Genomic DNA, 25,620 nt, shown 5'->3' on the forward strand with positions numbered 1-25,620 from the left:
TAAATTTAAAAAAATAGATAATTGAGTATTTGAAAAAAATAACATTGAAGTTCATAACAACAAGAATAGCCTATAAAATTTGACAATTTGAACAATAGTCGTGAAAACAACATTTTACACAAATTCATGCCGATTCAAATGAGTTTTAGCCTTCCACGTCACGCCAATTTAGGCTCAAGAAGTTCCCACGAGGATTTTGAGCTCCAAAGTGCGTCAATCTTGACTAGCCTTCAAAGGTTGATTTGTGAAGGTTTGGGGAAGATTGAAGTCGGTGACGAACTCACCAAGAACTACAGTTTCATGCTTTCAATCTTTCATGATTTGTCAACCTTCACCTACGACATAGTTCTCAATGTTATTTATAAGTTTTATTCGATTTCAGATCTAACTCGAATTTTTTATCCTATAAACTAAAAACTGAACCGAATCACTTTGGGTCCAGAAAAAATAACCCAACCCAACCCAACGACTATAATTCGAGTTGGGATGGTCCGGATTCTCGGGTTAGATATACACTTTAATGGGGATAGAAAAAGTGGAGAGAGCAAGCAATAATGATTTGGGGGAGAACTCTTTTAATTACAATGGACAATAATTAGAAAATAACTTAATGGAAAAATATGTAAAATCAACCGTTTGGGCAAAGCTTTATACATATAGTTATTATTATTTCTTTTTATTTCTTGAAATTTAATGGGTATTATCGTCATTTCGCAACATATACCCCCGCCCCTTCTATATAAACGAGGGTTTTTGCGGATTAGAGATTTACAGTGAGTTCTTCAGAAATTCATTGGAAATTCAAGTTTGCGCCGTTTCATTTCAATATTTTAGAAATTAGCGTGTTTTCTTCTAAGTTTTGTTCATATTTCGCGCAGAGATCTTCTTGGAAATATGTTTCTCATTAGAATCGTTTCCAGGATTTTATCTGCGCGGACAGCGAAATCATCCTTTCTGCTTGAGCCTTCTCTTTCTATTTTCAATGGAGATGCGCTCCAATGTAACTGGATTACATTAATTTTCTTCCATCCCCTATTATTTTTTTCTGTTTTGAATTTTGTGTTTGATTATCTTGCATGAGATTTCGAATCCATCATTTTTCAAATGATTAAATCTCTGGTGATTTCTTTGCTTCAATCAGAGTATCGACGCATTTCACTTGAGTTTTCTCATGAATTAGGTTTTCAGAGGGAAAAACGAATGGAAATCGATGATTTACAAGAGGAGATGAATGTTTCAAGGGATCTGAATTCCTTGGCTGACATCAATTTGTTAGTTCGTTTCGTGGATGAATTTCATTTACACAAACTGAGAGTGCAAAGAAATCTTCCGATATATAGGATTACGATTCGATTGTTTGTGTAGATTGTTAATCCCTGATGATTTCCAAGTTTTGTTGTGAATTAGTTTGTGAGAAGGAAGAAAACGAATAAAAACTGAAGAGATCTGAACATAAGAATTGGTATTTACTAAATTGAATGTGTTCGTTCACCCTCTCTTTCTGTTTGGAGGATGATATTGATATGATAATTTACGTTGAAACATTTATTATTTTTGAGGTTTGAAGAGCCAGAAACAAACAAACAAACAAACAAACAACAACGAAACCATGTTTAGCTGGTGAGGTGAACATTCCCTTCAATTAAACAGTGATTAAAGGTCAAGACAATGCTGCATATCTGATCAAAAACGGCACTCATTTGGTGAACAGGAGATTGATAGCCAGGCTTGTCTTTGAAGCCCAGGTCGCAGGTAGCTACATCGCTCATGGCAGCAGCAACCCATGTCCTGACATCGTTAAAGGCTTTGAATTCCAAAGCAGTGACAGAATCTTCGATTTGGTCAGTAGCATCTTGATAATTCTCCAAGCAGTCCGTCAAGCATTCATCCACGAAACTGTCTACGGATGAGTCGTTTTGAAGTTTGTCTATGGTTTGATATATGTTGGTAACATTCTGTGCTGCAATGTTCAATGCGATTTGGGTTAATCCATAGAGATCTGCATCATTGCTATTTGGTGCTGCTTGTAAGATTGCTTTGCACAGGTCGTTGTAAGAGGTTTTGCTGCAGGCTTTGATGATCAGATCATCGTCTCCCTGTGCTTGGAAGGAACAGAGGGAAACCACCAAAACAGCCACAGCGAGTGAAATGGGGTTCATCTTTTTTTGTCTGTTTTTTTTTATTGAATTGGGATGGAAGCCTGGAATTTTTGTAGATGGAGATGAATTGAGTTTGTTGATGGGGTGTGTGTGTGTGTTTATAATGGTGGTGTGGTGGATTTGTTTGGCCCTCAGAGAGAGAGAGAGAGGGGCGGATGGCCTTTGGACTTGCTGTGGTTAACCGCTGTTTTTGGGGTGTTTTTTTTGTTCCATTTTTGTAAGCCTATTGTTTGTTTGCCGGGTTTTTAGATTTTTTCTTTTTTTTTTTTTCTTTTTTTTTCTTTTTTAATTCTTAAAACAAATTTCTCTTAATTGTTTTAATTAATTTGTTTTTACAGTTTTTTTTTTTTTTTTTTTTTTTTTTTTATTGAGTTTCATTTAAGAAAACTTAATAGCATTTTTAATATATATAGCTGCTTTAATCCTGATATATAAATTTTGTTATATAGTTTTAATAAAAATAAATGCCCTAAGGTCCAACTCTTTCTTTTTTTTCGACTACTTTATTTTAATATCATTTACTCTCGACTAAATTTTCACATTCACAGAATGATATTTCCTTAACATGTTAGATACCAAAAAGTAATTTAAATTTTATGTACAAAATAGAAAAAAGTTATTTGAACGATTCAAGAAAATAGTCTTTTGTTGAATGTAATTACAAAGCAAGCTAATCTCCCATCGATGATGAGAGCAAGCTAGCACACACCACATTGTCCCATCAGAGATAGAATTTTAGTTATGTACTAATTAGGCAGAGTAAGCTACTAAGTTTAAGAACAAAAAAAAGTAAGTTGACCTCAGAGATGAGATTTGTCATTGATCTGTCACTCTTGAAGACTTGCAACATAAAAAATGGGTGAACTACTCCCCCCTTCCCCGACATAACAAATGAGTGAACTACTCCCTCCCAACCCCACCCCCATACCTAGAGTGTGTCCGTGCTAAAGTATCGCTTAAAACTTCAAGGCACCCCAGATACTAAGATAGTAGTAGAGACTAGGCCTGAATTTCCTAGAGCCCAAAGTAAAGCTCATGGATATTTACTAGGTTAAAGATGTGATGAATGGTAGATTGCTTACTGAGTATATTGATATACTCACCCCTTTCCTTTTTCTTTTTCTAGTGTTCGTAGGCTGCCAATCGAGGCGGAAGAGTGTTTGAGAGTTGTACAGTCATAGAGAAGATTGTTTCGGAGAGAGTGTCGGAAGAGTGTTTGAGAGTTGTACAGTCATAGAGAAGATTGTTTCGGAGAGAGTGTTTGAGAGTTGTACAGTCATAGAGAAGGTTGTTTCGGAGCGTCTGTCCCTTGTGATTTCATGTTTGAATCATTTGTATTTTGTTTTGTCATTGTATCCCAAACTATTTTCACCTTTGTAATAAATTTGAACAATACCTTCTTATTATAATTTTTATTTTGAATTTAATTTTGATATTGGTTTTATTTTAATTTAAAATTTGTTGGATTTTATCCTTTATTTTATTTTATTTTACTTTTTCTCTTATTTGCCTTTGTCTTTGTCTTTTTAGTCACGATTAGGGTTTTGAAGCCTCAAAATTTGGGTCGTGACACAATTATTGGATTATAAAGAAAGATTAAATATTTCATAGTTGTCTTACACAAACTTATTGTATATGATACCCTCGTTCATATGTATCGAACGATTTGGATACAATTATTTATAATAATTACAAAGTGGGTCGTATCAATAGTGTTACTAAGACATGACACTCAACTTCATCCATATACTATATTCCCCTTAGGTTAAACAAAAGAGAACATCTTGTTTTCCCACAAGACCCCCAAGAAGTTGGGAAAAGATGGAAAAAATGAATACAAGCTTGGAAAGACAAAGACTTAGCTCATTAAAATGTGTGCTACCTGTCACAATCGCTCTTTTCTTACCGACGGACTTACGATTGTCATTAAAAGATTTTAGAAAATGAGGGCAGAGAGATTTTCGAAAGAAAGTTTGAAAGCAAGATTTAGTGAGAGATTGAAAACAGTGTTATATAGCATGCAAGCAAAGGCAACAACAACGGCTTAGCAGCATATAACTATTCAGGTAGGGAGAAGTTGACAACTAGTCATATCCCCTATGGTACATTTTGGGGCATTTTAGCCTGTAGACACGATTTTGGTGAACAGTCATACATCCCCATACTGACCCAATATAAAATGGTAAAGACTAGGATGAAAGCATGTAAAAAGGATTTGGAACGGACATGCAACCATGGACAACATGTCCTGGACAAGCAAGATCGGGATATCTATCATGCGGCCATTAACAAACACGCTTTGGACAAGCATGACTGTGACATTACCTACCCATATCTCCACCACCATTTGGATATGCCCCAAATTGCTTCAATCCTCTTCACCTACTCTCTCCTTTCATGACATACATTTTTCTTTTTACTCTAATTTCTAACTAAAGTTGGTTGTGAAGCCCTCAAGCAAGCTAAGGGCAACAACAAACCGCCCTCTTTTAATCTCAAAAGTCAAATATACACTTTCAAATATTTCAATGAAACTAAATAACAAATCCAAAAATAAAACTGTTGGATGATGGAAGTCCCACATCGACTAATTTAGGGAATGATCATGGGTTTATAAGTGAGGAATACTAACTCCATTGGTGTGAGGCCTTTTGGGGAAACCCAAAGCAAAGCCATGAGAGCTTATGCTCAAAGTGGACAATATCATACCATTGTGGAGAGTCGTGTTCGTCTAACAAAAACAACTATGACCATTAGACGACACACCACGAGCAGCCATTGATACCAGAAAGAACAAGAACGTCTAACAAAAACAACTATGACCATTAGACGACACACCACGAGCAGCCATTGATACCAGAAAGAACAAGAAGGAGAAAATTAATAAGAATTAATAGGAGAAGAGGACGGAGTTCGGGTTGCTAGGCTAGAGAAGGATAAAGAGGAAGGAGTTTCGTGAACCTAACAATAATAGAACGTTGAAAAAGATTTAGTTGCTATTTTTATGTTTTATGCTCAAAGTGGACAATATCATACCATTGTGGAGAGTCGTGTTCGTCTAACAAAAACAACTATGACCATTAGACGACACACCACGAGCAGCCATTGATACCAGAAAGAACAAGAACGTCTAACAAAAACAACTATGACCATTAGACGACACACCACGAGCAGCCATTGATACCAGAAAGAACAAGAAGGAGAAAATTAATAAGAATTAATAGGAGAAGAGGACGGAGTTCGGGTTGCTAGGCTAGAGAAGGATAAAGAGGAAGGAGTTTCGTGAACCTAACAATAATAGAACGTTGAAAAAGATTTAGTTGCTATTTTTATGTTTTAGTGTCTGAATATCAGATCACTTAATATTTTACTTGATTTTATTTTTTTTATTATTATTATTTTTTCAAAACTATGTTATATGCTTTTAGAAAAATTAATGAATACTAAATTTTACCTAACAAGTTTGGTAATTAAAAATTTATTTTTAATAATTTTGATTTTTTTAATAATCTAACATTATACCTTATCAATATAATTTTGAACAACATGTGGCTTATAGATGGGAGGATCCTGTTCAAGTAATAACCTATTAGATTTATTTATATATATGGATTTGGTTGGGTGTCTTATCTTAGAAACACTATCGATACGATCTATTTTATAATTGCTCGTATGATTTGACCCAAATCGTATTTATGTCATTGGTTAATCTATATAAACCTAGAGAATTCTTTTAAAAAAATTTAATGGGTAAAGATATTATTAAAATTTAAATAAATTTAAGACAAAAGTAAAATTTAAAAAGTTAATTAATTTATTTATTTATTAATTTAGCCTTTTATTTAAAATAAAATAGTGTTTATTTTATTTATTTATTATTATTATTTTTTTTTTTTTTGAAGTTTGGTCCGCTTTTAAGGATGAACCAAGAAAACTCCGAAGTCTTGAGAACCCCATTTATTGGCCTTCATCTCCTCACCTAAATTCGCACTGTTTTCTACGTTCGATCTCTGCGTCTTCATTCAATCCACCTTCCGCTCCATCAAAGACGAACAATCCAAAGCAGAGAGTGAAAAAATCAAGAACAATTTCAACCCATCGCCATGGACTCGATCCAGCACAGAACCGTGAGCGTCAATGGCATAAACATGCACATAGCCGAGAAGGGCGAAGGCCCAATTGTGCTTCTCATCCATGGTTTCCCAGAGCTTTGGTATTCATGGCGCCATCAGATTTTGGCGTTGAGCTCACAGGGGTATCGCGCTGTGGCGCCGGACCTTCGTGGGTATGGCGATTCTGATGCTCCTGATTCGCTTTCTAGCTACTCTATTATGCATATTGTTGGGGATCTTGTTGCTCTTGTTGAGATTCTTGGAGTTAAGGAGGTTTTTGTTGTGGCGCATGACTGGGGCGCAATGATCGCATGGTGTTTGTGTTTATTCCGACCTGACATTGTTAAGGCTTTTGTGTGTCTGAGTGTGCCGTTTAGGCCTAGGCATCCCAAGATAAAGCCTGTTGAGAGCATGAGGAAGTTTTTTGGAGATGATTATTACATTTGCAGATTCCAGGTTGATTTCTTTTTGTATATGTAGAATTCTTGCTTGCTGTTTGTTCATAAAGATTGGGATTTGTCTGTGTTTTTGCCATGGTAATTATAATGCACCAAAAACACTTCACACACTCGTAAGTAAGTTCTTTCGATAGAATATATAATGAGTGAGTGCTCCAAGATATTGTACTGTGGTACTGAAGGTTAGGAATCACGGTTCTTCACAATGGCATGATATTGTCCACTTTGAGCATTAGCTTCCATGGCTTTGCTTTGGGCTTCCCCGAGAGGCCTCATACCAATGGAGATGTATTCCTTGTTTATAAACTCATGATCGCTCTAGTTTTCTTGAGATCATGTCCCTTTTTTTGTTGCTTTCTGTTTGGGGGAAGGGATCTGCATAAGAAATTTGTATTTGTTTCAGAATCCAGGAGAGATTGAAGAGGAGATGGCGGTGGTGGGTGCCAAAGAAGTGGTAAGAGGCATTTTGACAACAAGAAAAACAGGCCCTCCCATTTTCCCTAAAGGACAAGCCTTTCAAGTCAGGCCTGGATCCTCAACTCCCTTGCCCTCTTGGCTTTCAGAAGAAGATCTTTCTTACTTTGCCTCCAAGTTTGAATCCAAGGGCTTCACTGGACCACTCAACTATTACAGATCAATGGACTTGTAAGTCACCAATTACACAAACTGCTGAGTTCTTGGTTTCAATTTTATGTCGTAAATGCTACAAGATCTCGTACATTATAATAACCTGTAAAATTTAGATTAGGAGCTTGGGTGTTTGATTTGTATATGGAATTTGGTGTAGAAACTGGGAGCTGACAGCCCCATGGACAGGGGTGCAAGTGAAAGTGCCAGTGAAGTTCGTAGTTGGGGATGTGGATATGGTGTATACGACACCAGGGGTTAAGGAGTATGTGAATGGAGGAGGTTTCAAGAAAGATGTGCCATATTTGCAAGAAGTTGTGGTAATGGAAGGAGTTGGGCATTTCCTGACACAGGAGAAGCCTGAAGAGGTTAGCTCTCACATCCTTGACTTCATCAAAAAGTTCTAGTCGCTTCTACAAACCAGAACAGAACAGTGTGTTTTTCAGTTAATTAGGGTGCTTGTTTTTGCTTTTTGTCCAGACATGTGGATCGAAAATACATGTTTTAGACCAGTTAAGTTACACTCGTCTCGTATGATCTTTACTCTTACAAGTAATTTGGATGTCTGATGAAGATTTAGATGGATGTTTGGTAGGTGGTTGTTTAGAATATGTATACTGTATGAAACCTTATCGTGTTGAATGGAACAAAAATATGTTGGGTGTTTGTTGTTTTTCATGGTTGAGATTAGGAGTTGTTCTTCCTTGGAGAAAAGTCATACCAACATATTCTCCCTTTTTTCCATTATCATTCTCTTGGATTATTGGTTTAATTTGTACTTAGACATGTCTATTTCATCGGTGATTGTTATGTATTTTTTGTGCATGTATCCTTGTTTTTTTGTTTAAACAAATCGCATTGGAATACAATTCTTCCACAAATTTTTTTACTGTAACGCAGCAGGGTTGATAACCACAATTATAATCATTACACATATGCAAATAACATAATGACAAGTACTGGAAAAAAAAAAAAAAAAAAAAAAAAAAAAAAAAAAAAATCTCGTAGACGAAAATACAGGATGCAAATCTTGTTGAGTCACTTGTTGCCTTAGTGGAAGGGGGTGGCGATCGCAGGATGGGGTATTCAGGCTTGGATACCTACGACACCTAGAGAGGTTGATGGAATTGCAACTTGTGCGTCGACTTAAAAAGTACACAGTAATTGTCGAGATGCTCGGACTTGTGAGTAGTGGTTTTGAGTGGAACAAAGAGTTTAAATGCATATGCCACAAGGGAAACATTGGAAGAGGATATGCCAAAAACGTCAACAAGTAGGCATACTGAGATTGGAACGTTGTCACGACTAGACAAGAGAAATAGATCTTCATTTCATTTAGAAATGATTGACATTTGACATTGTACGGACAAATGGATATGCAAACAACTCAATTGCAAAAACTTATTGATCAGATTTATTTGTAACAATTTAGATTCCAAAAGATTAAGGTATAAGTCTTAAATGTTTTAGAGCATAGAAATTACCTAAATAAAAATAAAGTTATAGATATTAGAAATATAATCCAACCAATATTATTTGGTTAGATGAAATAGATAAAAGAAGAATGGTACTTTATTAGAGATGTTAATATGATTTTAATGAAAATCAAGGTAACTTGCTCATATTTCAATGAAACTCAAATCAAATGGACATCACACAATGTCTAGCCAAAGGAACTCAACAAAAGTCTGGCTGAATGCCATTGAATCAATTCCTAATCAACAATATTATGACAAAACAGTCAACTGAAGTAAAAACTAAAATCTAGCAAAATTTCGATATCAAGAGTTCAGAAAAACACACACAGTTTGAATTAGCTTGGAAAATATGATGGAATCAAACCCTGTATCCCCTGCTGTTTCTCTTTCCTCTTGCCCTCTCGAACTTCCTTCCCTTGGACCTCACATACGGCTTGGAGTGGCTGTGGGGCACACCTGGTGCTGGACCAAAATGCTTCACGGCCTCTCTGGAGTTCTTAGAACCTCTAAGGAGAACCTGCAGATGAACCCAAAAATAATAAAAATGGAGCCAACAGATTATTCAAATCCCTGTATACATCTAAATCATAGCCTGAAACTCTCTGATTTTTCCCCACATTCATCAAGAATGTGAAAGTTGTGGCCTAAAAATAACTTGGAACATAAAAATATTCATACCGTGTTCTGACCCAGAGGAGCCCTCAAAGCAAGCTGATCAAATGTCAAACACTCCCCACCAGCCTTCTCAATCCTTGCCCTTGCTGTCTCTGTAAATCTCAGAGCAGCGACTTTCAATGCTGGAACTTCATAGACGCGAATATCGTCAGTAATAGTCCCAACAACAACGGCAATTTTGCTTTCCTATTACATTACCAACAAATATAAGAGGTTTTAGACGTCCCAGCATGCACAATCGGTTACAAACAACCAAAATGAACTTACAATATTACATGATGAAGAAACTAACCTTTCCTTTCATGAACTGGATAAGCCTAGAGAGAGAAAGTGGAGGCTTGTTGACCCTGCTCATGAACAAGCGCTTGAGAATCACAGCATTGAAATTGCTTCCAGTACGACGAACAAGGAAGCGGTAAAGCTGAAAAGGAAAGCGAGAAATCACTTCATTAGTCAATACAAGTTGGGTAAAACATGTGTTTTTGCAGGCAAACAGAACAACTCTATTCAAGAAAATGCCCACACAATAAGCTTCTTTCCAGATCACATAGAGAACTAACATTAGATATTACAAAATTGCACACAAACAGACATGATTAGAAGACTCCAAGAGAAAGTCAAACCAAAAAGTAAAAAACTTCAAAATTCTAAAGGCATATGTTCAGAGTCCTTATGATCTGAAAAAGAAATAACAAATTGAACAGTTTAAAAGGGCTTCATTGCAGAAGGGAGAAAATGATCTAACTTCATAGAAATATTTCTATTTGTATGGAAAAAATAACAAAAGCATAAACCAAAGATATAATGTACACCCATCCCACTCAAGTGAAACAAATGCAAATGAGCACAAAAACTTAAACCTTGGAGTCAGTTCCCTCAGAACTATTAAAGAAAAGATTAATCACGAAGTGATCAGTATTAGCATGGTCAAGTTAATCATCACTGGGAACCTTTTAATTTTCCGAAGGAAACAAAACAAAAGATTTAAAGTATGGCAAATTGTTATCAATATATAATTACATTTAGTGCCTAAGAAGGGAAATAATATAGGTAGCATGGCATTCTATGCATTCAATATAAGAACAGCTAAGCAAACGCAGTTACAGAAGGCGTTAACATGTGTACATACTAACTTCAACAGTTAAAACATGATACCGATAATAGTTAAAAAGCAAAAAAAAAAAGAGAATGTAACTGAACTTAAGGCTCAGATATTGTGGGTAAAAGACTATTCCCCGACCTACAAAAGGTCTCATCATGAGCTGGGATTCACAGATATCATCAAAGCAGAAAGACCAGCCATCTGACCAATTCATTCGAAAAACAAAATTAGGCATCCACAAACAGATTAGACAAGCACAAGAAATATAGAGCAAAACAAAACGTGGAAGGAGAATCAAATAAGGGGGAAAAAGATGACTCTTCTATAAGAAACCCAAAAAAACCAACCGAGTGACATTTCAATTGACTTTCAGTGGGAGCGGCATTATACCACCTTCAGAGACATTTCAACACAATACTATAACTACACAAGCTCCGCAATCAAAATCCAAAAGAAACCAAACCCTTAAACAATCAAGCATATGATATTTTAAGCACCGGTAGATGAAACGAAAGTGGCTATGAATGGGAAATCGCGCTTAGGAAGTACCTTGACAAGTAACTTGAGGTAGATATCATCAGATTTGGGCGCGGTCCTCTTGGTCTTCTTGCTCTTACCTCCCGCTACGAGATCAATACCCTAACCACCGCAAGGAAAGAGAAACACAAAAATCAGGCATAGAAGGAAGAAACTTAAACAAAGGAGGCAGTGAATGAGTAGAAATTTAGAAGGTACCATTGCAGCTAGCCGAGTTTGCGAGACGCTTGGTGCAGCTGGCCGAAGGATGACGAAGGTGGAAATCAGGGTTTTTAAACCCATTTTATAGTGCTGGATAGCCCTGTGTCATTAGAATGGGCTGGATCCAGGCCCAAAATGATTAAGCCCATGGTCCACAAATTTTTGTTGCATAATTAACAAATTTATATTAATTTAATAGCAACTAATATAATGGAACATAATTATTAATATTGATAGTTAAATAAAAAAAAAAACATAAAAACTATGACATGCTAATTAAATTATTAAAATTATTTTAATATTTTGACTTAAAAATAAACCGATTAATTATATAATAAAATTATTCGAGAATCAAACACAGATATTATTAATTTATGTGAACTTTCTCATGCAACATCAAGCATAATTATCTTCGATCTTTATGGATTTTAATCCCAATTTCGAACTAAAACCTCCAATAAAATTATCTCTAAAGGGTCGTTTGAGGTGTTTCGTTGAGTTATGAGGCGGGGGATTCATAAGCTTTTGAAGTTAATAAGCCGTGCAGTTAATAATTCACTGTGTTGGGATGTTGAGTTTTGATGTCTTAGTTGCGTTGAGTTCTAAAGTCGAAGTTTGTATTTAGGATGTTGGGTTGCGTTGAATTTTGAAGTTTGAGTTTAGAAAATCAGTGTTAGAAAATCAGTGTTTGCTTAAAGTTCTAAAGTCTAAATTTTCTAAAGTCTAAATTTAATTAATTCATGGTTTGAACATTGAGTTTAGTCATTCGATTGGAACTAAATTTGAATCAATAACATAATTTATATGTCAACTAAAGTCATGGAACTGAAGTCATGGAAGTTAGGTTGCTCGTTTATTCCTACCTAACAATTGTATGCAATATCTCATCGTCACCTATGTTGGAAATATCTACGAGGTGCAATCTATCGCTCTCATTTAAGTCCACAATTTGTTCAAGTTGGTCCACTACCTTCTTTCCTCTTGTGACCATTAAATTTCTGTCCTACCGTCCTACCTCGATGCAAAGTCTTGCAATTGAGTTGTTTGCATATTCATTGTTATCCATATAATTCTAGTCATTGTTCTTTTCCTCTTTTCTAGTCATAACGATGTCCGGGGCCAATAGACATATGGGTTGGCATTTCCGACGTGTTCTCTTCCAACACCTACCTTGTGGTATTATTGAAAATTTGAAAATTCTGAAATTTGTTCGAAATATTTTTATTAAACAAACTTGCTCATGTATCTTCATTCGAGCTACATATTAAATCTCATTCCCCATGGAAAGGGACCTCTTGAAAATGGGAGGAAAACATCAATAAAACACCAAGAAATAGGGCTTATGGATACAACATTCACAAGAAACTGCAAAAGGATATTAACTACAACTCTGAAATTGGTTCCTCAATAAGCATATAAATATGGAGACATAAAAGTAACTCAAAAACGTGCAAAGAACGAACAAATCCTCGAATCACAATCGTTCCATCTGCAGTCGAAATAAGATATTTTCATTTGAGACGAAGAAACGTGGGAGTGAACTATGACGTACCTTCCATAGACCGTCGTTAAGGTAATGCATATTGTCCACACCGATCCCTTTGTTTATCGCCTTTCTGCAAATTACACACCAGTCATTTTCTTAAGCTTAAAGCATATATATAAAACTGTGGCTATATCGACACCGCGACAGCGGGACATTATAAGCTTAATTTTGAAACGCTAAACAAATTAATTATCAAATAGGTTTTAGGGTCTCACATTTCCTTTGCTGACATCTTAGTGAAGCCAATGGCAAGAGCATGTTCCTTACCTTCTGCCATTATTGCCTGAAAATGTTTGGTTCTGTATCAGAATGTATTCATCAAACAACAACCTTAAAATCTACTAAACCCAACAGACACTAACTGTATCACCAATGAAGAATTCGAGTCGGTGGATAAGAGTGCAAAAAAAGTTTACCACAGGTGTGTCGGATTCGACTGCATCATCCAACGCACCCCCCCCAAGGGATGTATTATGTTAGCTCCAGCAAGGACGAACTTTATAGCACCTCTGTCTACTTGCAATTTCTTCATGATATTAGGATCTGCAGACCAAATGGATGGATACATATCATATTCTGGAACGAATGTAGTAACACAAATAGCTCCTACAAAGATCTCTCGACCCCTCGAAAAAGTTCTACCATTCCTCTTGAACCGAACTCACATCGGTCTACCCTTATCCTGAAAGGAACAGTTCATAAGGATCAACTAATTCATAGAGTGAAAGCCCTTGTTACGCACCACAACAACCCCAAACATGCTAAAGCACCGACTTCAAAGAGAGTAAGTGAGCAAACAGTCCACAAGAAATGTTTTACATCCTTCGCTTACCACCGGCAAGGATCATACTATTGCGAGCACAAGACAAAAGGAGAATGTTGCCGTAAACGATCCTGGTAAACTTGGCGAGCAAAGAACTTCACTTAAAGGATTTTAACCTCCCAAAAGGAAGCAAACTGAAGCCACTAACAAGGAGAAGGAGAGCAGAGGGTTTGGAAGAGAGATCAACAAGAGAAGCCCTCGTATGAATTAGGATTCCAAATCCAAATATCCCTTCTCCTCGAATAGACCACGATGAGGATCATGGTGTTCCAAATATTCCAACCAAAAAGTTACTAATCATGGCCACAATAAGGGCAAAATGGCGGAACGATCCTGGACATTTTAAGGGTAGTGAGGAGTAACTTAGCAATCATGGCCACTAAACTAGTGGGTATTTGAAGAGTTATAAATATCCCACAAATTAGTAGGTAAAAGGCAAATTTTTTATTAATGAAATTGAGCTCAAGGTGTGACTTTCACGCTTAGAAATTTGAGCATCATCTTTGTCATTTCTAAGTTTCAAACAATTCTTGTAATGCATTACATCCGAGCCATTCAATCAAGCCTTGATCAAGTTCGATTGTGAAGTGACTCAATAAAGAGGTGATAATTTCTTTGATTCAAGGGTTTTTGCTTTAACGAAAGCTTGAATCATTGGATTGAGAATTTGTATCACAGTGGGTAATGAAACCACCGAGGTAGAGACTCAATTCCAAGTTTGTTGCTAAAGTATTCTTTGAAAGAGTCTAGAAATTACACCCTATTAGGATCTTTGATTACCAGGCTGCATTTGTTGGCAATAAACAACTTGTTTAAAGAAACCGAGCTTTCATTGAGAAGAGCGAAGTATATACAAGGGCATACAAAAAACAAGCTCACAATACGAGTCCTCAACCAGCTAAGCTACGAAATTAAACCAAAATCCAAAAAAATAACACCGAGTTGATAATTAGAAAACGACCATTTGACAGACAGCCATAAAAAACACATTGGACCACACAACCAAGTCTGAGATTGGCTCTTGGCTTTGGTTTTTGTTGTCGTACAAAAACAAAAAAATTTGACTATGCTATGATGAAAACTTGGCAACAAGTTATCTTTCAGTCTTTGAAATGTTGACTTAACAGTTCACAGCTCAATCGAATTTTTGAGGAACTTATCTAAACATCGAAACTCCTTTATCTCTGTCATCCTCAGACTCTATTCCTTGGGCAAAAGTAAAGTCCAAAATTATCATCTACTGCGTGTGCTAAGCCATAGCTTCTTGAATCCATACCCTCCCATGAAAATGAAATCCTTATATAATGTAGACTAACCAAGATTGCCTTGGTGAAGATTTCAAATCGAATAAGAGGGCATAGTAGATTGGAGTTTCGGAAAGGATTGCTTGAACAAGATCAAGGTATTTGTAAGGCCAATACACATGAGAAACAGAGATGAGAAGCCAACTAATCAGCAACATTGTGGCTCAGGAACGATAATAGCAACCTATAAAAAATGCTTAAAACTTTTATATTGGAGTTTGGGGCTTAGGGGTTGGAGTCGTGTTGAGACCTCGAATTTTCAGCTTTCACTGTGAGATGCAGCTTTTGCAGTTCAAAAGGCCGATTTTAGGTTGCTTCGGCCTGTTGTTGTGTTGCAATCTGTGTCGTTTGTTCTTCGATGTTTTATCTTAGTCTCTTGTAATATTTGGACTTCTGTTCTTTACTTAGGTGTTTTGTTTCCTTCTCACTCCCTTTAGGAGTTCGTATCCTCAATTGTTGGGACCAAATGCAACAAAATTCTCTATAAAGCTTAGATGAAAAAAGCCAAATGAGCTCTATTGTCTCCTAGTAAGATCTCACTCTAATCCTAACAAAATATTCAATAAAAACAGCCCAAAATATAATATCATGCATGCCAAAGACAACCACATTTTCGAGAAAATTCATCCGAGGGCTGAGCCTTCAAACTGCCAGCATTAAGAAACGGAAGGTGTCTTGCTTGGATGAACATATCCCATAGAAGCGTTTTACAATGTTGAGCTACTTTCTTTACCTACTAATCTAGTCATGGTCACAGCATATGTGACAAGAAGAGCATAGAAAGAGGAACAAGGGATCTATGCCTCAAGTGGCATAAACCACACTTCAATCTTCCATTCAGGAAATAAAAATAAACTTTTTGAAAAAAAAAAGAACTATGGGAAATGGCGACTTAGGTGTGAAAAGTATAAACAATGTAGGAACATGAAGATGGTAAGAGAAATAAAGTATCCCCCGAACCGAGGCCAAGAGAGGTCAAAATACCCCCAATAAGACTTGGCTTGGCTCCCTTTCCATGTCTCCGCCTAATCCCTTTCAATCCAAATACACCACAAAGGTTGTACTTTCATTCTACAAACATACTGTGGCTTCACCGCCCCATCTCCAACCGATAAGAATGACGAATGAAAAGTTAGCTAACTTCTAAAAGGACCATAGATAATTTATCTTTTTCTTAGAATTTTCAAAATCACTTCAGACTATGTAACTATGAAAAGTGTTTTTAGTTGGCTGAAATCATTTTCACCATTCCACAAATCATACGAAACGCATCCTTGTCTCCTTCCAAATTGATAAGGATCACGGTGTTCCAAATGTTCCAACTGGACTTATTACACGATCCAAGGCCAAGAAGATTCAACAAGCATTCATTCTTTATCTACAAAATTGGATAGACTCAGTTCAATCGTTATTTCATGTGTTACAAGCTGATTCGATTGAGAAAGAACCCTTTAGAGCTTCGGAAGTGAATATGTGCACAGTTAAAGTAGCGGGTGATGTTGCTATAACTAGCACTCGATGGATGGATAATTTGTTAGAAAACTTTATTTATTATTTTAATTCCATAATTTCTTGTAGTGGGAAAAAGGGTGGGAATTTACTTGTCAAAGTGGTCATAACATTTATTTTATTTTTGTGGAGATTTAAAGGGTAGTGGGACTAACTCACCAATCATGGCCACTAACGCATTTGAAGAGTGGAATATTTATTTTATGGATAGACTATAAATACCCACAAAATACTAGGTAAAAATCAGATTTGTGATGAATGAAATCAAGATCTCAAATTGAGACTTTCACCCTTAGAATTTGAGCATCATCGATGTCATTTCTAAGTTTCAAGCAATTCTTGTGATAGATTGCATCTAAGTCATTCAATCAAGCCTTGATCAAGTTCGATTGTGAAGTGACTCAAATCTTCCTTTTAGATCTTTGATCTTAAGAGGTAATCTAATTCTAGCCTTATATCTTGGTTGATCCAAATTTTGTATAAGGAAGTGTTGATTTCTTTGATGGTTCTTGCTTCAACAAAAGCTTGGATCGTTGGATTAGGGTTGACTTATCACAAATTATCACAAATTATGCAAATTAGCCATTAAAGGAATACCACTCAAATGAGAGGAGAGTTCAAAGGATTGAGAAGAGAATATTAAATAGATGTTACTAAAAAGATCAAATGTAGCCCTGAGAGAAAGAAAACATTACATTGGTGAAGCAACCTTAGGGTAGGCATGTAGGGGCCATCACGGATATTAAAAAAGAGTGGCACATTGTTCACAACAACCAGATTGAGATGGTTCTGACTATAAGAGTATTCCAAAAACGTCCAATATGAGCCTCATATGTTCATTAACATAAACAGAACAAATAAATAGAGGCCAGCAGATTTCTAACCACTTAGTTACAATCAGAGGAGCTTTCTTAGGAAGCAAATCATCCAAAACGGGTTCTAGTCCTGGATACTGCAATAAGAAGACATCAAATAGATGATGGCATCAATTTCAATCTCGTTAATATGATTATGAGATTCAAATACCTAAGCTAATACTCACTTCTTCTGCTATACTTTGTCGAATTCTCCGTTCTACCGATGCCTTCACTTGATTCTGAGCAGACACTTCTTCGGTAGAAAACCTAAAATGAATCAGAAATTTGAAGGATTTATAGAAACAACACCACTCCAAAAATTGAACTAAGAGAGTTCAAATTCATAAATCGCATGTGTCAATATTTCCAAAATGTTGAAATTCAGACACAACAGTTCATCCACAGCTGCCGAAAAACACAATAAAATAGGAACAGAAGTAAAAAAAAAAAAAAAAAAAAGAAGAGGAGAATCAAACAAAGGAACTCACCATTGAAACGAGAAAGAAGAAAGCTATTTGAAGCAGAATCGAGAGAGCAGTAACAAGAAAATAAGATAAGAAATGAAGAAATCCAACCATTTCCTGGTAATTTTGAACCCCAATAAACAAAACCCAGAAATATTGTTCCAGGATCATTGAACAAAAACATGAAATCATAGTCGAATAAGGAGGAATATTGGAAATGGGAGAGAGCTCACTTTTTGAACATGATGCCGCAAGGGTAATTGAAGAGAACGGTTGTAAATGTGAAAGAATGTAAGATTATTAAATTGAGTTGGGAGAGGAGTCCAACGAGAATAGGTGGGGGAAATCGGAAGAAAGAGGGAGCGGAAGGTGAGAAGAGAAAAGAGTTAACCGACGGGCGGGCAGGGGGTGCGTGAGTATTATGCACTTGGGCCTGAAATTTGGGCTGTATTTTGGGAGTGGTTGGGTTATTGTAGGCTTTATGATAGCCTTCGGGAGGGGAGGGGAGGCGGTGCGGTAGTATCTACCAACACCTACACTAAACTCGTATGTGCTGAAAATATGGGGCTTATATACTGAATTTGATTACCTAAACTCTCCTCTTTCGGGCGTGGGAAATCTGGGTTTGGAGTTTATAGCTTCATAGGTTACACCTTTTAGTTTATAGCTTTATGGCTTTTAACCTATTGCAACATTTTATTTTAAACCAAGTTATCAACTTCAACTGTGATACATGTGTTCTACACCATTCCAACCCAACTCAGATAGAACAATTCCAACCCAACTCAGATAGAACAATTCCAACCCAACTCAGATCACACTGCCCTATTCAAAACCCTTGTTGACATAATAATTAAAATCAATATCGTCAATTCCTCGTATATGCTTTTAATTCAACCTCAACATAAACCAACATTTTAGGTTTAATGCCTTGAATTGATCCTGTTTTAAAAATTATTATTTATGTTTAATAATAATTATTAGATCAATAGTACCATATTAGTATACTAATATTTTGAATATGTAAATACGTATTATTAAATCATATTAGGATTGCATGTCACATGAATTATTTTTAATTTGGTTTGTACGTTATATGATGATAAATCATTCTCCAAGAATGAACTCATACACGTGGCTTTCAACCACTAAAAAGAAAGTTAAGAAGCCCATCTAAAGGATTCATTTCTATATATTCATCAGATCACTTATTTCTATATATTCATCAGATCAGGTTCCAACTCAATACAGTACTAATATCTAAAAGTATCTCAGTGAGTTGAGACTTCTTTATGAATATATTTAATAGTGAGGAGGATTATAGAGATGCACACATACCCATTCCAAATCCCTTCAGGCACTGAAATTTGCGTTTCCAATCCTATATTGTTTAATAATATTAGAGAATAAACCATTACTGCACAATCCAATGCTTACTCGCGACTTGGGATCTATGAGGGACAGTGTTTCACTTCAACTTGGGATGAATTTAGTTGTGCTCAAATATACATTCTAAAATTCACAGGCACAAAGTTAAGCAAGCTAAGGAAGATATTAAATGAAAGATGAAGACATTTTGGGTGAAATATGGTATTACTTAAGGAGTTGCGTCAAAAATCAAATCATGACAAAATGAGACAAAGAGAGTCCGCAACCTAAATCAGTACAACCAAAAGGCATCAGATAGCGCAGCGCAGCGCAGACACTAACCTAAACGGCAGCCAAAATATATATATTGTAATAAACTACTAACTGAAAACATAACATACGGGAAGGGAAAAAAAAAAAAAAAAAAAAAAAGCCTTGAAAAGATGTTACCGGGGCTTCGCTACTAGAGACATCAAAATTAATCCACTTCCTCCATCTTGCTGCCCTCTGCATCGGCGTCCGCATCCTCAAGAGGAGGCATGTCAGCATCGGCTTCTCCAGCTTCCTCATCAATGCTCAATCCAAGCTTCAACATCCTGTGGATTCTGTTTCCGAAGGTGTTTGGGTCGTCCAGGCTGAAGCCGGAAGTGAGGAGGGAAGTCTCGAAGAGGAGGAGAACGAGGTCCTTGATGGATTTGTCGTTCTTGTCCACATCCGCCCTCTTCCTCAGTTCTTCCATGATGGGGTTCTCGGGGTTGATTTCCATTGTCTTCTTGCTAGACATGTAACCAGCCATGCTGTTGTCCTTCAGTGCTTGAGCCTTCATGATTCTTTCCATGTTGGCTGTCCATCCATATTCACCAGTTACCAAACAGCAGGGAGAATCCACGACACGGTCACTGACAACCACCTTCTCAACTCTGTCGCCCAAAACATCCTTTATCACCTTGCAAAGCCCCTCAAACTTCTCCTTCAAAGCTTCCTTCTTCTTCTTTTCATCTTCGCTCTCATCCAGTTTCAGACCTTCCTTGGTTGCTGATACGAGCTTTTTGCCTTCAAATTCCTTCAGCTGACCAACTGCATACTCGTCAATAGCATCAACCATGAACAGAACTTCGTAACCCTTCTTCTTCAGCTTTTCGAGGAAAGGAGAGTTCTCCACAGCCTTCTTGCTTTCACCAGTGATGTAGAAGATGTCCTCCTGGCCCTCCTTCATTCTGGTCACATAATCCTTCAGGCTGGTCAACTCATCACCACTCTTGGTCGAGTGGAAACGGAGAAGTTCAGCAATCTTAGGCCTGTTCTGGGAATCTTCATGGATACCGAGCTTCAAGTTCTTGGAGAAGGCCTCGTAAAACTTGTTGTAGTCTTCTTTGTTCTCAGCGATCTCAAAGAAGAGCTCAAGGCACTTCTTCACCAAGTTCTTGCGGATGACCTTCAAGATCTTGTTCTGTTGCAACATTTCTCTAGAAATGTTAAGAGGAAGATCCTCAGAATCAACAATTCCCTTAACGAAGCCAAGGTATTCAGGAATCAACTCCTCGCAGTTGTCCATGATGAAGACACGGCGGACATACAACTTAATGTTATTCGGCTTCTTCTTTGTGTCAAATAGATCAAAAGGAGCCCTCTTGGGAACAAAGAGGATGGCCTTGAATTCCAATTGACCTTCGACAGAGAAGTGCTTAACAGCAAGGTGCTCCTCCCAGTCATTGGTAAGGCTCTTGTAGAAAGCAGCATACTCTTCCTTCGTAATCTCTTCTGGCTTCCTCATCCAGATAGGCTTCTGTTTGTTCACCAAGGACCACTCGTGAGAAACTTCCTTGATCTTCTTCTTCTTCTTTTCTTCCTTCTCCTTCTCCTCATCAACTTCCTCAACCTTGCCTTCCTCGTCCTTCTTCTCATCCTCATCCTCATCATCAGAGATTTCCTTCTCAGTGGTCTTCTCAACCCAGAGAGAAATTGGGTAGCTAATAAACTCAGAATGCTTCTTGATCAAGTCCTTGAGACGACGCTCCTCAAGATATTCAAGCTGGTCTTCCTTAAGGTGCAGGGTAATCTTAGTACCTCGGCCAAGATTCTCGCCAGATGTGTCCCTGGTGACTGTGAACGAACCCCCAGCTTGGGACTCCCATACATACTGCTCATCATCATTGTGTTTAGTGGTAACAATGACCTTTTCAGCCACAAGGTAGGCAGAGTAGAAACCAACTCCAAACTGTCCAATCATGCTCACATCAGCACCAGCTGCAATGGCTTCCATGAATTCCTTGGTCCCAGATCTTGCAATGGTACCAAGATTGTTCACCAAATCTAATAACATAGACATGCTCCAGAAATGAGTTTATATCATATGAAAAATTAAAATGACAACTCTAAATATAAGCTGTAGAATGCAATCACTCACCAGCCTTGGTCATCCCAATACCGCTGTCAATAATCGTCAATGTATTGTTTGCCTTATCAGGAATGATGTGGATAAAGAGCTCAGGCTGAGCATCTAGCTTACTCTTGTCAGTCAAGCTCTCAAATCGGATCTTATCAAGAGCCTGAAATAAAATTCCAGATCGTAAATTACAACAATAATAATTGGGGAAATTTCTGTCTTCATTATCCTAGATAATACATGAATCTAAAATCATTCAGCACCCTTTACGCAAGAAAACGTGCTTTCGTTATGGAAAAATGAAAGAAATCATTCAACTACCCAACAAGGCTTCAAATATAATTCGTTACGTAGCCAGGAAAATTAGAAATAGTAAGATGTCAATGATGCAGGAAAAATCGGAAGAAACAATCGTTCAATTAAAAAGCACATCACTAAAAATCCGACGAGCGTGTCTATAATCGAAATGAAACCAAGGAAATCCAGAATACGAATCAAATTTCATACTATACACGCAAAATCTCCTTAAGAACAGTAAAAAGAATGAATATCAAAATTAAAACGAAAGAAAAGAAAAGATAATGAGATTTACGTCGGAAGAATTGCTGATAAGTTCACGAAGGAAGATCTCCTTGTTGCTGTAAAAGGTGTTGATAATTAGACTGAGGAGCTGATTAATCTCGGCCTGGAATGCAAACGTTTCAGTATCCGCCATTGTAAGAGACGATAAACTGAACCGATCGAAGAACAGCAATGTAGGAAAATGGAAATGGAGGCTAGCAAGTAGAAGTCAAGATCTACGGAGGAACCGCAAGTTTATAAAGGGTTTACTAGGGTTTCTGGAACCTTCCACGAGTATGATTTTTTTTTTTTTTTTTTATTTTAAAGTATTATTATTAGTATGATTATTCCTTGCGTGGCTTTAAGGAAAAATTCGAGAAAATGGGGTTTGGGAAAGCCTATTTCAGGACAGGGACAAGACAATCCGAAGCCCAGGCATTGAAAACCCGCAGCCAAACAAGGCTGTGAGGATTCCTTTTATTATTAATTATTTTTATTATTATTATTGAAGTTCAGAAAATTGTGAATTAATAAAAACTCATAATATACTAAATTAAAGAGGAAGGTTAATTTATGGTCCTTGCTCCAAAGTCGGCTTCCATTCACGACTATCTCCACGTAACTGAAAAAATTAGTAAATATGGAGTGAGTATAAACTCAATAAGTAGTCCACTAGGCTCTTCATTGTGACTTTAAACTTGGATGTTAACTTTTATTGAGTTTTCAGGGACTTGGCACGTAGAGTTTATCTTGTTATATGTTACTTACTGATCCTGAAAATCTTTTCGTAGAGTAATCTTTGGTTCTCTCTCGTGAACACATGAATAGTGCTATTGTGATCGTGTCATCCTGTTAATAAATTCTGATGTATAACGACAGATAAAATAAATAAATAAATAAAATAAGTTCACAATTTAATTAATCAATTAATTAAAAAAAAAAAAAAAGAAAAAGAAAACTTTATTAACCAACCATTCTCAAAGTCTAAGCAATTCTTGCCAAACAAAATAATAATAATAATAAATAAAGAAATAGATAATAATAAATAAATAAATAAACCTTAAAGTTTACTCAAATTGAGCGAGAGAAAAAAAAAAATTGTCCTCTAGACTTACCTCAAAGATTAGAAATTTATTAAATATTTAATAAATTTGAGTAACTTAATGTTTAAATAATTTTGTAAATTTAAAGTTGAAATTGATGTTATGAGCTCACATAGGTTTTGTTGAGATCTTACGGTTGAAGTTAGATAATTGAATGATGTATGATGTAAAGGGAATGAACTCTTCATCCATAGCAAAAGAATAGAATTGTGGTTCGTTTTTATTTTATTAAGAATTAAAACAAAATAATAAATAGGAGAGCAAGAACTCTCCTTTGTAGAAACCTTAGGCAAGACTTTTTGAAGTATTTCAACATTCTTTATATCCACAAAATCTTCCTTATTAATGACTCGAACCAGGCTAGGACTTGGTGCAAGTTTCTTAAAATAAAATTCAAAAGGATTGGAGAAAGTTAAGGCTTGTGGTAGCCTCTCGAAGAAAATCACAAAGGTATTAGAGAAGGAGAGGCTAGGGTTGTAGGAGTCTTAAAATAAATAAAATCCAAAGGGAGGGGAGAAAGTTAAGGCTTGTGACTCTTGAAATCTCTAAAGTATTGGAGAAGGAGAGGCCAGGGCTTGTGGGCTTGTGGGAGTCTCTTACCATAAAATCCAAAGGTAGTGGAGAAAGTTAAGGCTTGTGGTAGCCTTTGGAAAGAAAATCCCAACGGTACTGGAGAAGGAGAGTTTCGAGAGAATCATCTGTATAGGTAGTTGTGGTAGCCTCTTGAAAGAAAATCAATCCCAAAGGTATTGGAGAGGGAGAGTTTCAAGAGAATCATCTGTACAGGTAGTTTCATTCTTCTAGTCACTTGTAGATACATGTATAGATACATGTATAAGGACATGTTTGAATAGATACAGGTAGGTTCTTTAGTTCATAATTAATTAGGTGCATGTCTTTTGGATAATGAATGATATTTTGGATAGTGAATGGTATTGGGGAATGTCCCAAATTACCTCTCTACATATGTATGTTGGCATTTGGAAGAGGTAGAAAATCAATTAAGCAATCCTTCATAGTTATACAAAGTTATTTTCTCTCTAAGAATTCTACCAAATTTCTCTGTTATCACCAACAACTGGTATCAGAGCGATCTTGCAGCAAGAATGACAACAGAAAGACAAGTTGATAACTATGTTCAGCCTGCCATCCCGAAATTTGATGGTCACTATGATCATTGGGCGATGTTGATGGAAATTTTTCTCAGATCAAAGGAGTTCTTTGATATGGTGGAGGCGGGTTATGTAGAGCCAAATGAAGGCGAGGTACTCTAGCTGTTCAACAACAACGGTTGGCAGCATCGAAGTTGAAGGACCTGAAGGTCAAGAACTACTTATTCCAGTCCATTGATCGGATTATCTTGGAAACGATGTTTCAGAAGAAGACATCCAAGAAAATTTGGGATTCAATGAGGAGGAAGTATCTATTAGGATAGCACAACAACGCACACACTCTATCTAAATGAACATAAAGAACATGATAGAGAAAATGCAAGGAGAATATTGGCTAAAAGATTTGTATTGATGACTCCAAGTATGTACCGTAAGAGAGAATACAGAGACTATAGAAAGTATGTACCGGAAGAAAGAATATAGAGAATATAGAAAGTATATTTTCAAACCTATATATATATATATGGTTTAGCTTACTATATATAGCTTTACCATATAATCATCTACTATATATAACTATCTATCATATATATATAGCTTTACCAAATATAACTTTTTACCATACATATAGATTTACTATTTATGACAATTTCGTCATTTACCAAATATAGTTTTACTATGTACATCCGTTGACTAAGCTATAAATAAGCAGTAGGCTCCATAACCTAACAGTATCGAGGCTTAACGAGAGTAAAGCATGTTAACTTCAAGCAGTTAGAATAGACTTTGAAATTCTCCAAATGCAAAAGAGAGAAACGGTGAATGATTATATTGACAAGGTTATGAGTCTTGCAAGTAAAATGAGGATGCATGGTAATTCAATCACGGATGTTGCGGTTGTAGAAAAGATTTTGCGATCTCTAACTCCAAAGTTCGATTACATTATATGTTCTATTGAAGAAGCAAACAATGTCAAAGAGATGCAAATAGATGAACTTCAAAGCTCCTTGCTCGTGCATGAGCAGAAGCTTAATCGCACGAGTGCAATAGAGGAGATGACAACCTTAAAGATATCCACACCAGGTGAAACTTCAAGCTCTAGAGGTAGAGGACAAAGAAGAGGCAGAGGTCATGGAAGAAGCAGTAAAAAAAAAGTGGAGATGTTGGCAGGTCAGCAGATCTAGTCAGAGACGATTATGACAACAAAGGCAAGAGACATTTTGACAAGTCTCAGGTGG

The 25,620-nt window shown here is 36.6% G+C and overlaps 4 protein-coding genes, 2 non-coding genes and 1 pseudogene across 7 annotated transcripts; 1 reads left to right on the forward strand and 6 right to left on the reverse strand.

Annotated features, from left to right (window-relative positions):
• Positions 1–1,447: 1,447 nt before the first annotated feature.
• LOC111793668 (putative invertase inhibitor) lies at positions 1,448–2,220 on the reverse strand. Its single transcript, XM_023675659.2, has one exon. The coding sequence runs from the start codon at positions 2,157–2,159 to the stop codon at positions 1,614–1,616; it is 546 nt and encodes a 181-aa protein (XP_023531427.1). The 5' UTR covers positions 2,160–2,220; the 3' UTR covers positions 1,448–1,613.
• Positions 2,221–6,094: 3,874 nt separating this feature from the next.
• On the forward strand, positions 6,095–8,029 carry LOC111793669 (epoxide hydrolase 3). Its single transcript, XM_023675660.2, has 3 exons — positions 6,095–6,727; positions 7,133–7,374; positions 7,517–8,029. Exons 1-3 carry the CDS (start codon positions 6,263–6,265, stop codon positions 7,761–7,763), a joined length of 954 nt encoding a protein of 317 aa, XP_023531428.1. The 5' UTR covers positions 6,095–6,262; the 3' UTR covers positions 7,764–8,029.
• Positions 8,030–9,020: 991 nt separating this feature from the next.
• Positions 9,021–11,437, reverse strand: LOC111793672 (large ribosomal subunit protein eL18y). Its single transcript, XM_023675662.2, has 5 exons — positions 11,347–11,437; positions 11,161–11,250; positions 9,802–9,930; positions 9,513–9,695; positions 9,021–9,351 (listed from the first exon to the last, which is right to left on the reverse strand). Exons 1-5 carry the CDS (start codon positions 11,428–11,430, stop codon positions 9,193–9,195), a joined length of 645 nt encoding a protein of 214 aa, XP_023531430.1. The 5' UTR covers positions 11,431–11,437; the 3' UTR covers positions 9,021–9,192.
• Positions 10,379–10,459, reverse strand: LOC111794130 (small nucleolar RNA snoR53Y). Its single transcript, XR_002815024.1, has one exon. It is a non-coding gene; the product is annotated as a small nucleolar RNA snoR53Y (small nucleolar RNA).
• Positions 10,708–10,804, reverse strand: LOC111794128 (small nucleolar RNA snoR69Y). Its single transcript, XR_002815022.1, has one exon. It is a non-coding gene; the product is annotated as a small nucleolar RNA snoR69Y (small nucleolar RNA).
• A 1,155-nt stretch (positions 11,438–12,592) lies between the features above and the next one.
• LOC111792717 (uncharacterized) lies at positions 12,593–19,289 on the reverse strand (annotated as a pseudogene). Its single transcript, XR_015420817.1, has 8 exons — positions 18,086–19,289; positions 17,574–17,655; positions 17,416–17,483; positions 17,227–17,324; positions 13,312–13,438; positions 13,111–13,178; positions 12,902–12,965; positions 12,593–12,838 (listed from the first exon to the last, which is right to left on the reverse strand). The product of XR_015420817.1 is annotated as an uncharacterized LOC111792717 (transcript).
• A 137-nt stretch (positions 19,290–19,426) lies between these two features.
• LOC111793671 (heat shock cognate protein 80-like) lies at positions 19,427–22,405 on the reverse strand. The gene is made up of 3 exons (XM_023675661.2): positions 22,199–22,405; positions 21,628–21,769; positions 19,427–21,533 (listed from the first exon to the last, which is right to left on the reverse strand). The coding sequence occupies exons 1-3, from the start codon at positions 22,319–22,321 to the stop codon at positions 19,699–19,701; spliced, it is 2,100 nt and encodes a 699-aa protein (XP_023531429.1). The 5' UTR covers positions 22,322–22,405; the 3' UTR covers positions 19,427–19,698.
• Between the last annotated feature and the right edge of the window lie 3,215 nt (positions 22,406–25,620).

Source organism: Cucurbita pepo, chromosome 4 (assembly GCF_057944985.1).
Source record: "Cucurbita pepo subsp. pepo isolate OVF chromosome 4, ASM5794498v1, whole genome shotgun sequence".
NCBI lineage: Eukaryota > Viridiplantae > Streptophyta > Magnoliopsida > Cucurbitales > Cucurbitaceae > Cucurbita > Cucurbita pepo.

Coding starts and splice junctions, on each gene's coding strand:
- LOC111793672 (XM_023675662.2), bottom strand. CDS start 11,430: ATGGGTTTAAAAACCCTGATTTCCACCTTCGTCATCCTTCGGCCAGCT. Junction 9,696..9,801: donor TCCAGTTCATGAAAGGAAAG/GTTAGTTTCTTC, acceptor GTAATGTAATAG/GAAAGCAAAATTGCCGTTGT. Junction 9,352..9,512: donor CTCCTCTGGGTCAGAACACG/GTATGAATATTT, acceptor GTTCATCTGCAG/GTTCTCCTTAGAGGTTCTAA.
- LOC111793669 (XM_023675660.2), top strand. CDS start 6,263: ATGGACTCGATCCAGCACAGAACCGTGAGCGTCAATGGCATAAACATG. Junction 6,728..7,132: donor ATTACATTTGCAGATTCCAG/GTTGATTTCTTT, acceptor TATTTGTTTCAG/AATCCAGGAGAGATTGAAGA. Junction 7,375..7,516: donor TATTACAGATCAATGGACTT/GTAAGTCACCAA, acceptor AATTTGGTGTAG/AAACTGGGAGCTGACAGCCC.
- LOC111793671 (XM_023675661.2), bottom strand. CDS start 22,321: ATGGCGGATACTGAAACGTTTGCATTCCAGGCCGAGATTAATCAGCTC. Junction 21,770..22,198: donor TTATCAGCAATTCTTCCGAC/GTAAATCTCATT, acceptor ATTTTATTTCAG/GCTCTTGATAAGATCCGATT. Junction 21,534..21,627: donor TATTGGGATGACCAAGGCTG/GTGAGTGATTGC, acceptor CTATGTTATTAG/ATTTGGTGAACAATCTTGGT.
- LOC111793668 (XM_023675659.2), bottom strand. CDS start 2,159: ATGAACCCCATTTCACTCGCTGTGGCTGTTTTGGTGGTTTCCCTCTGT.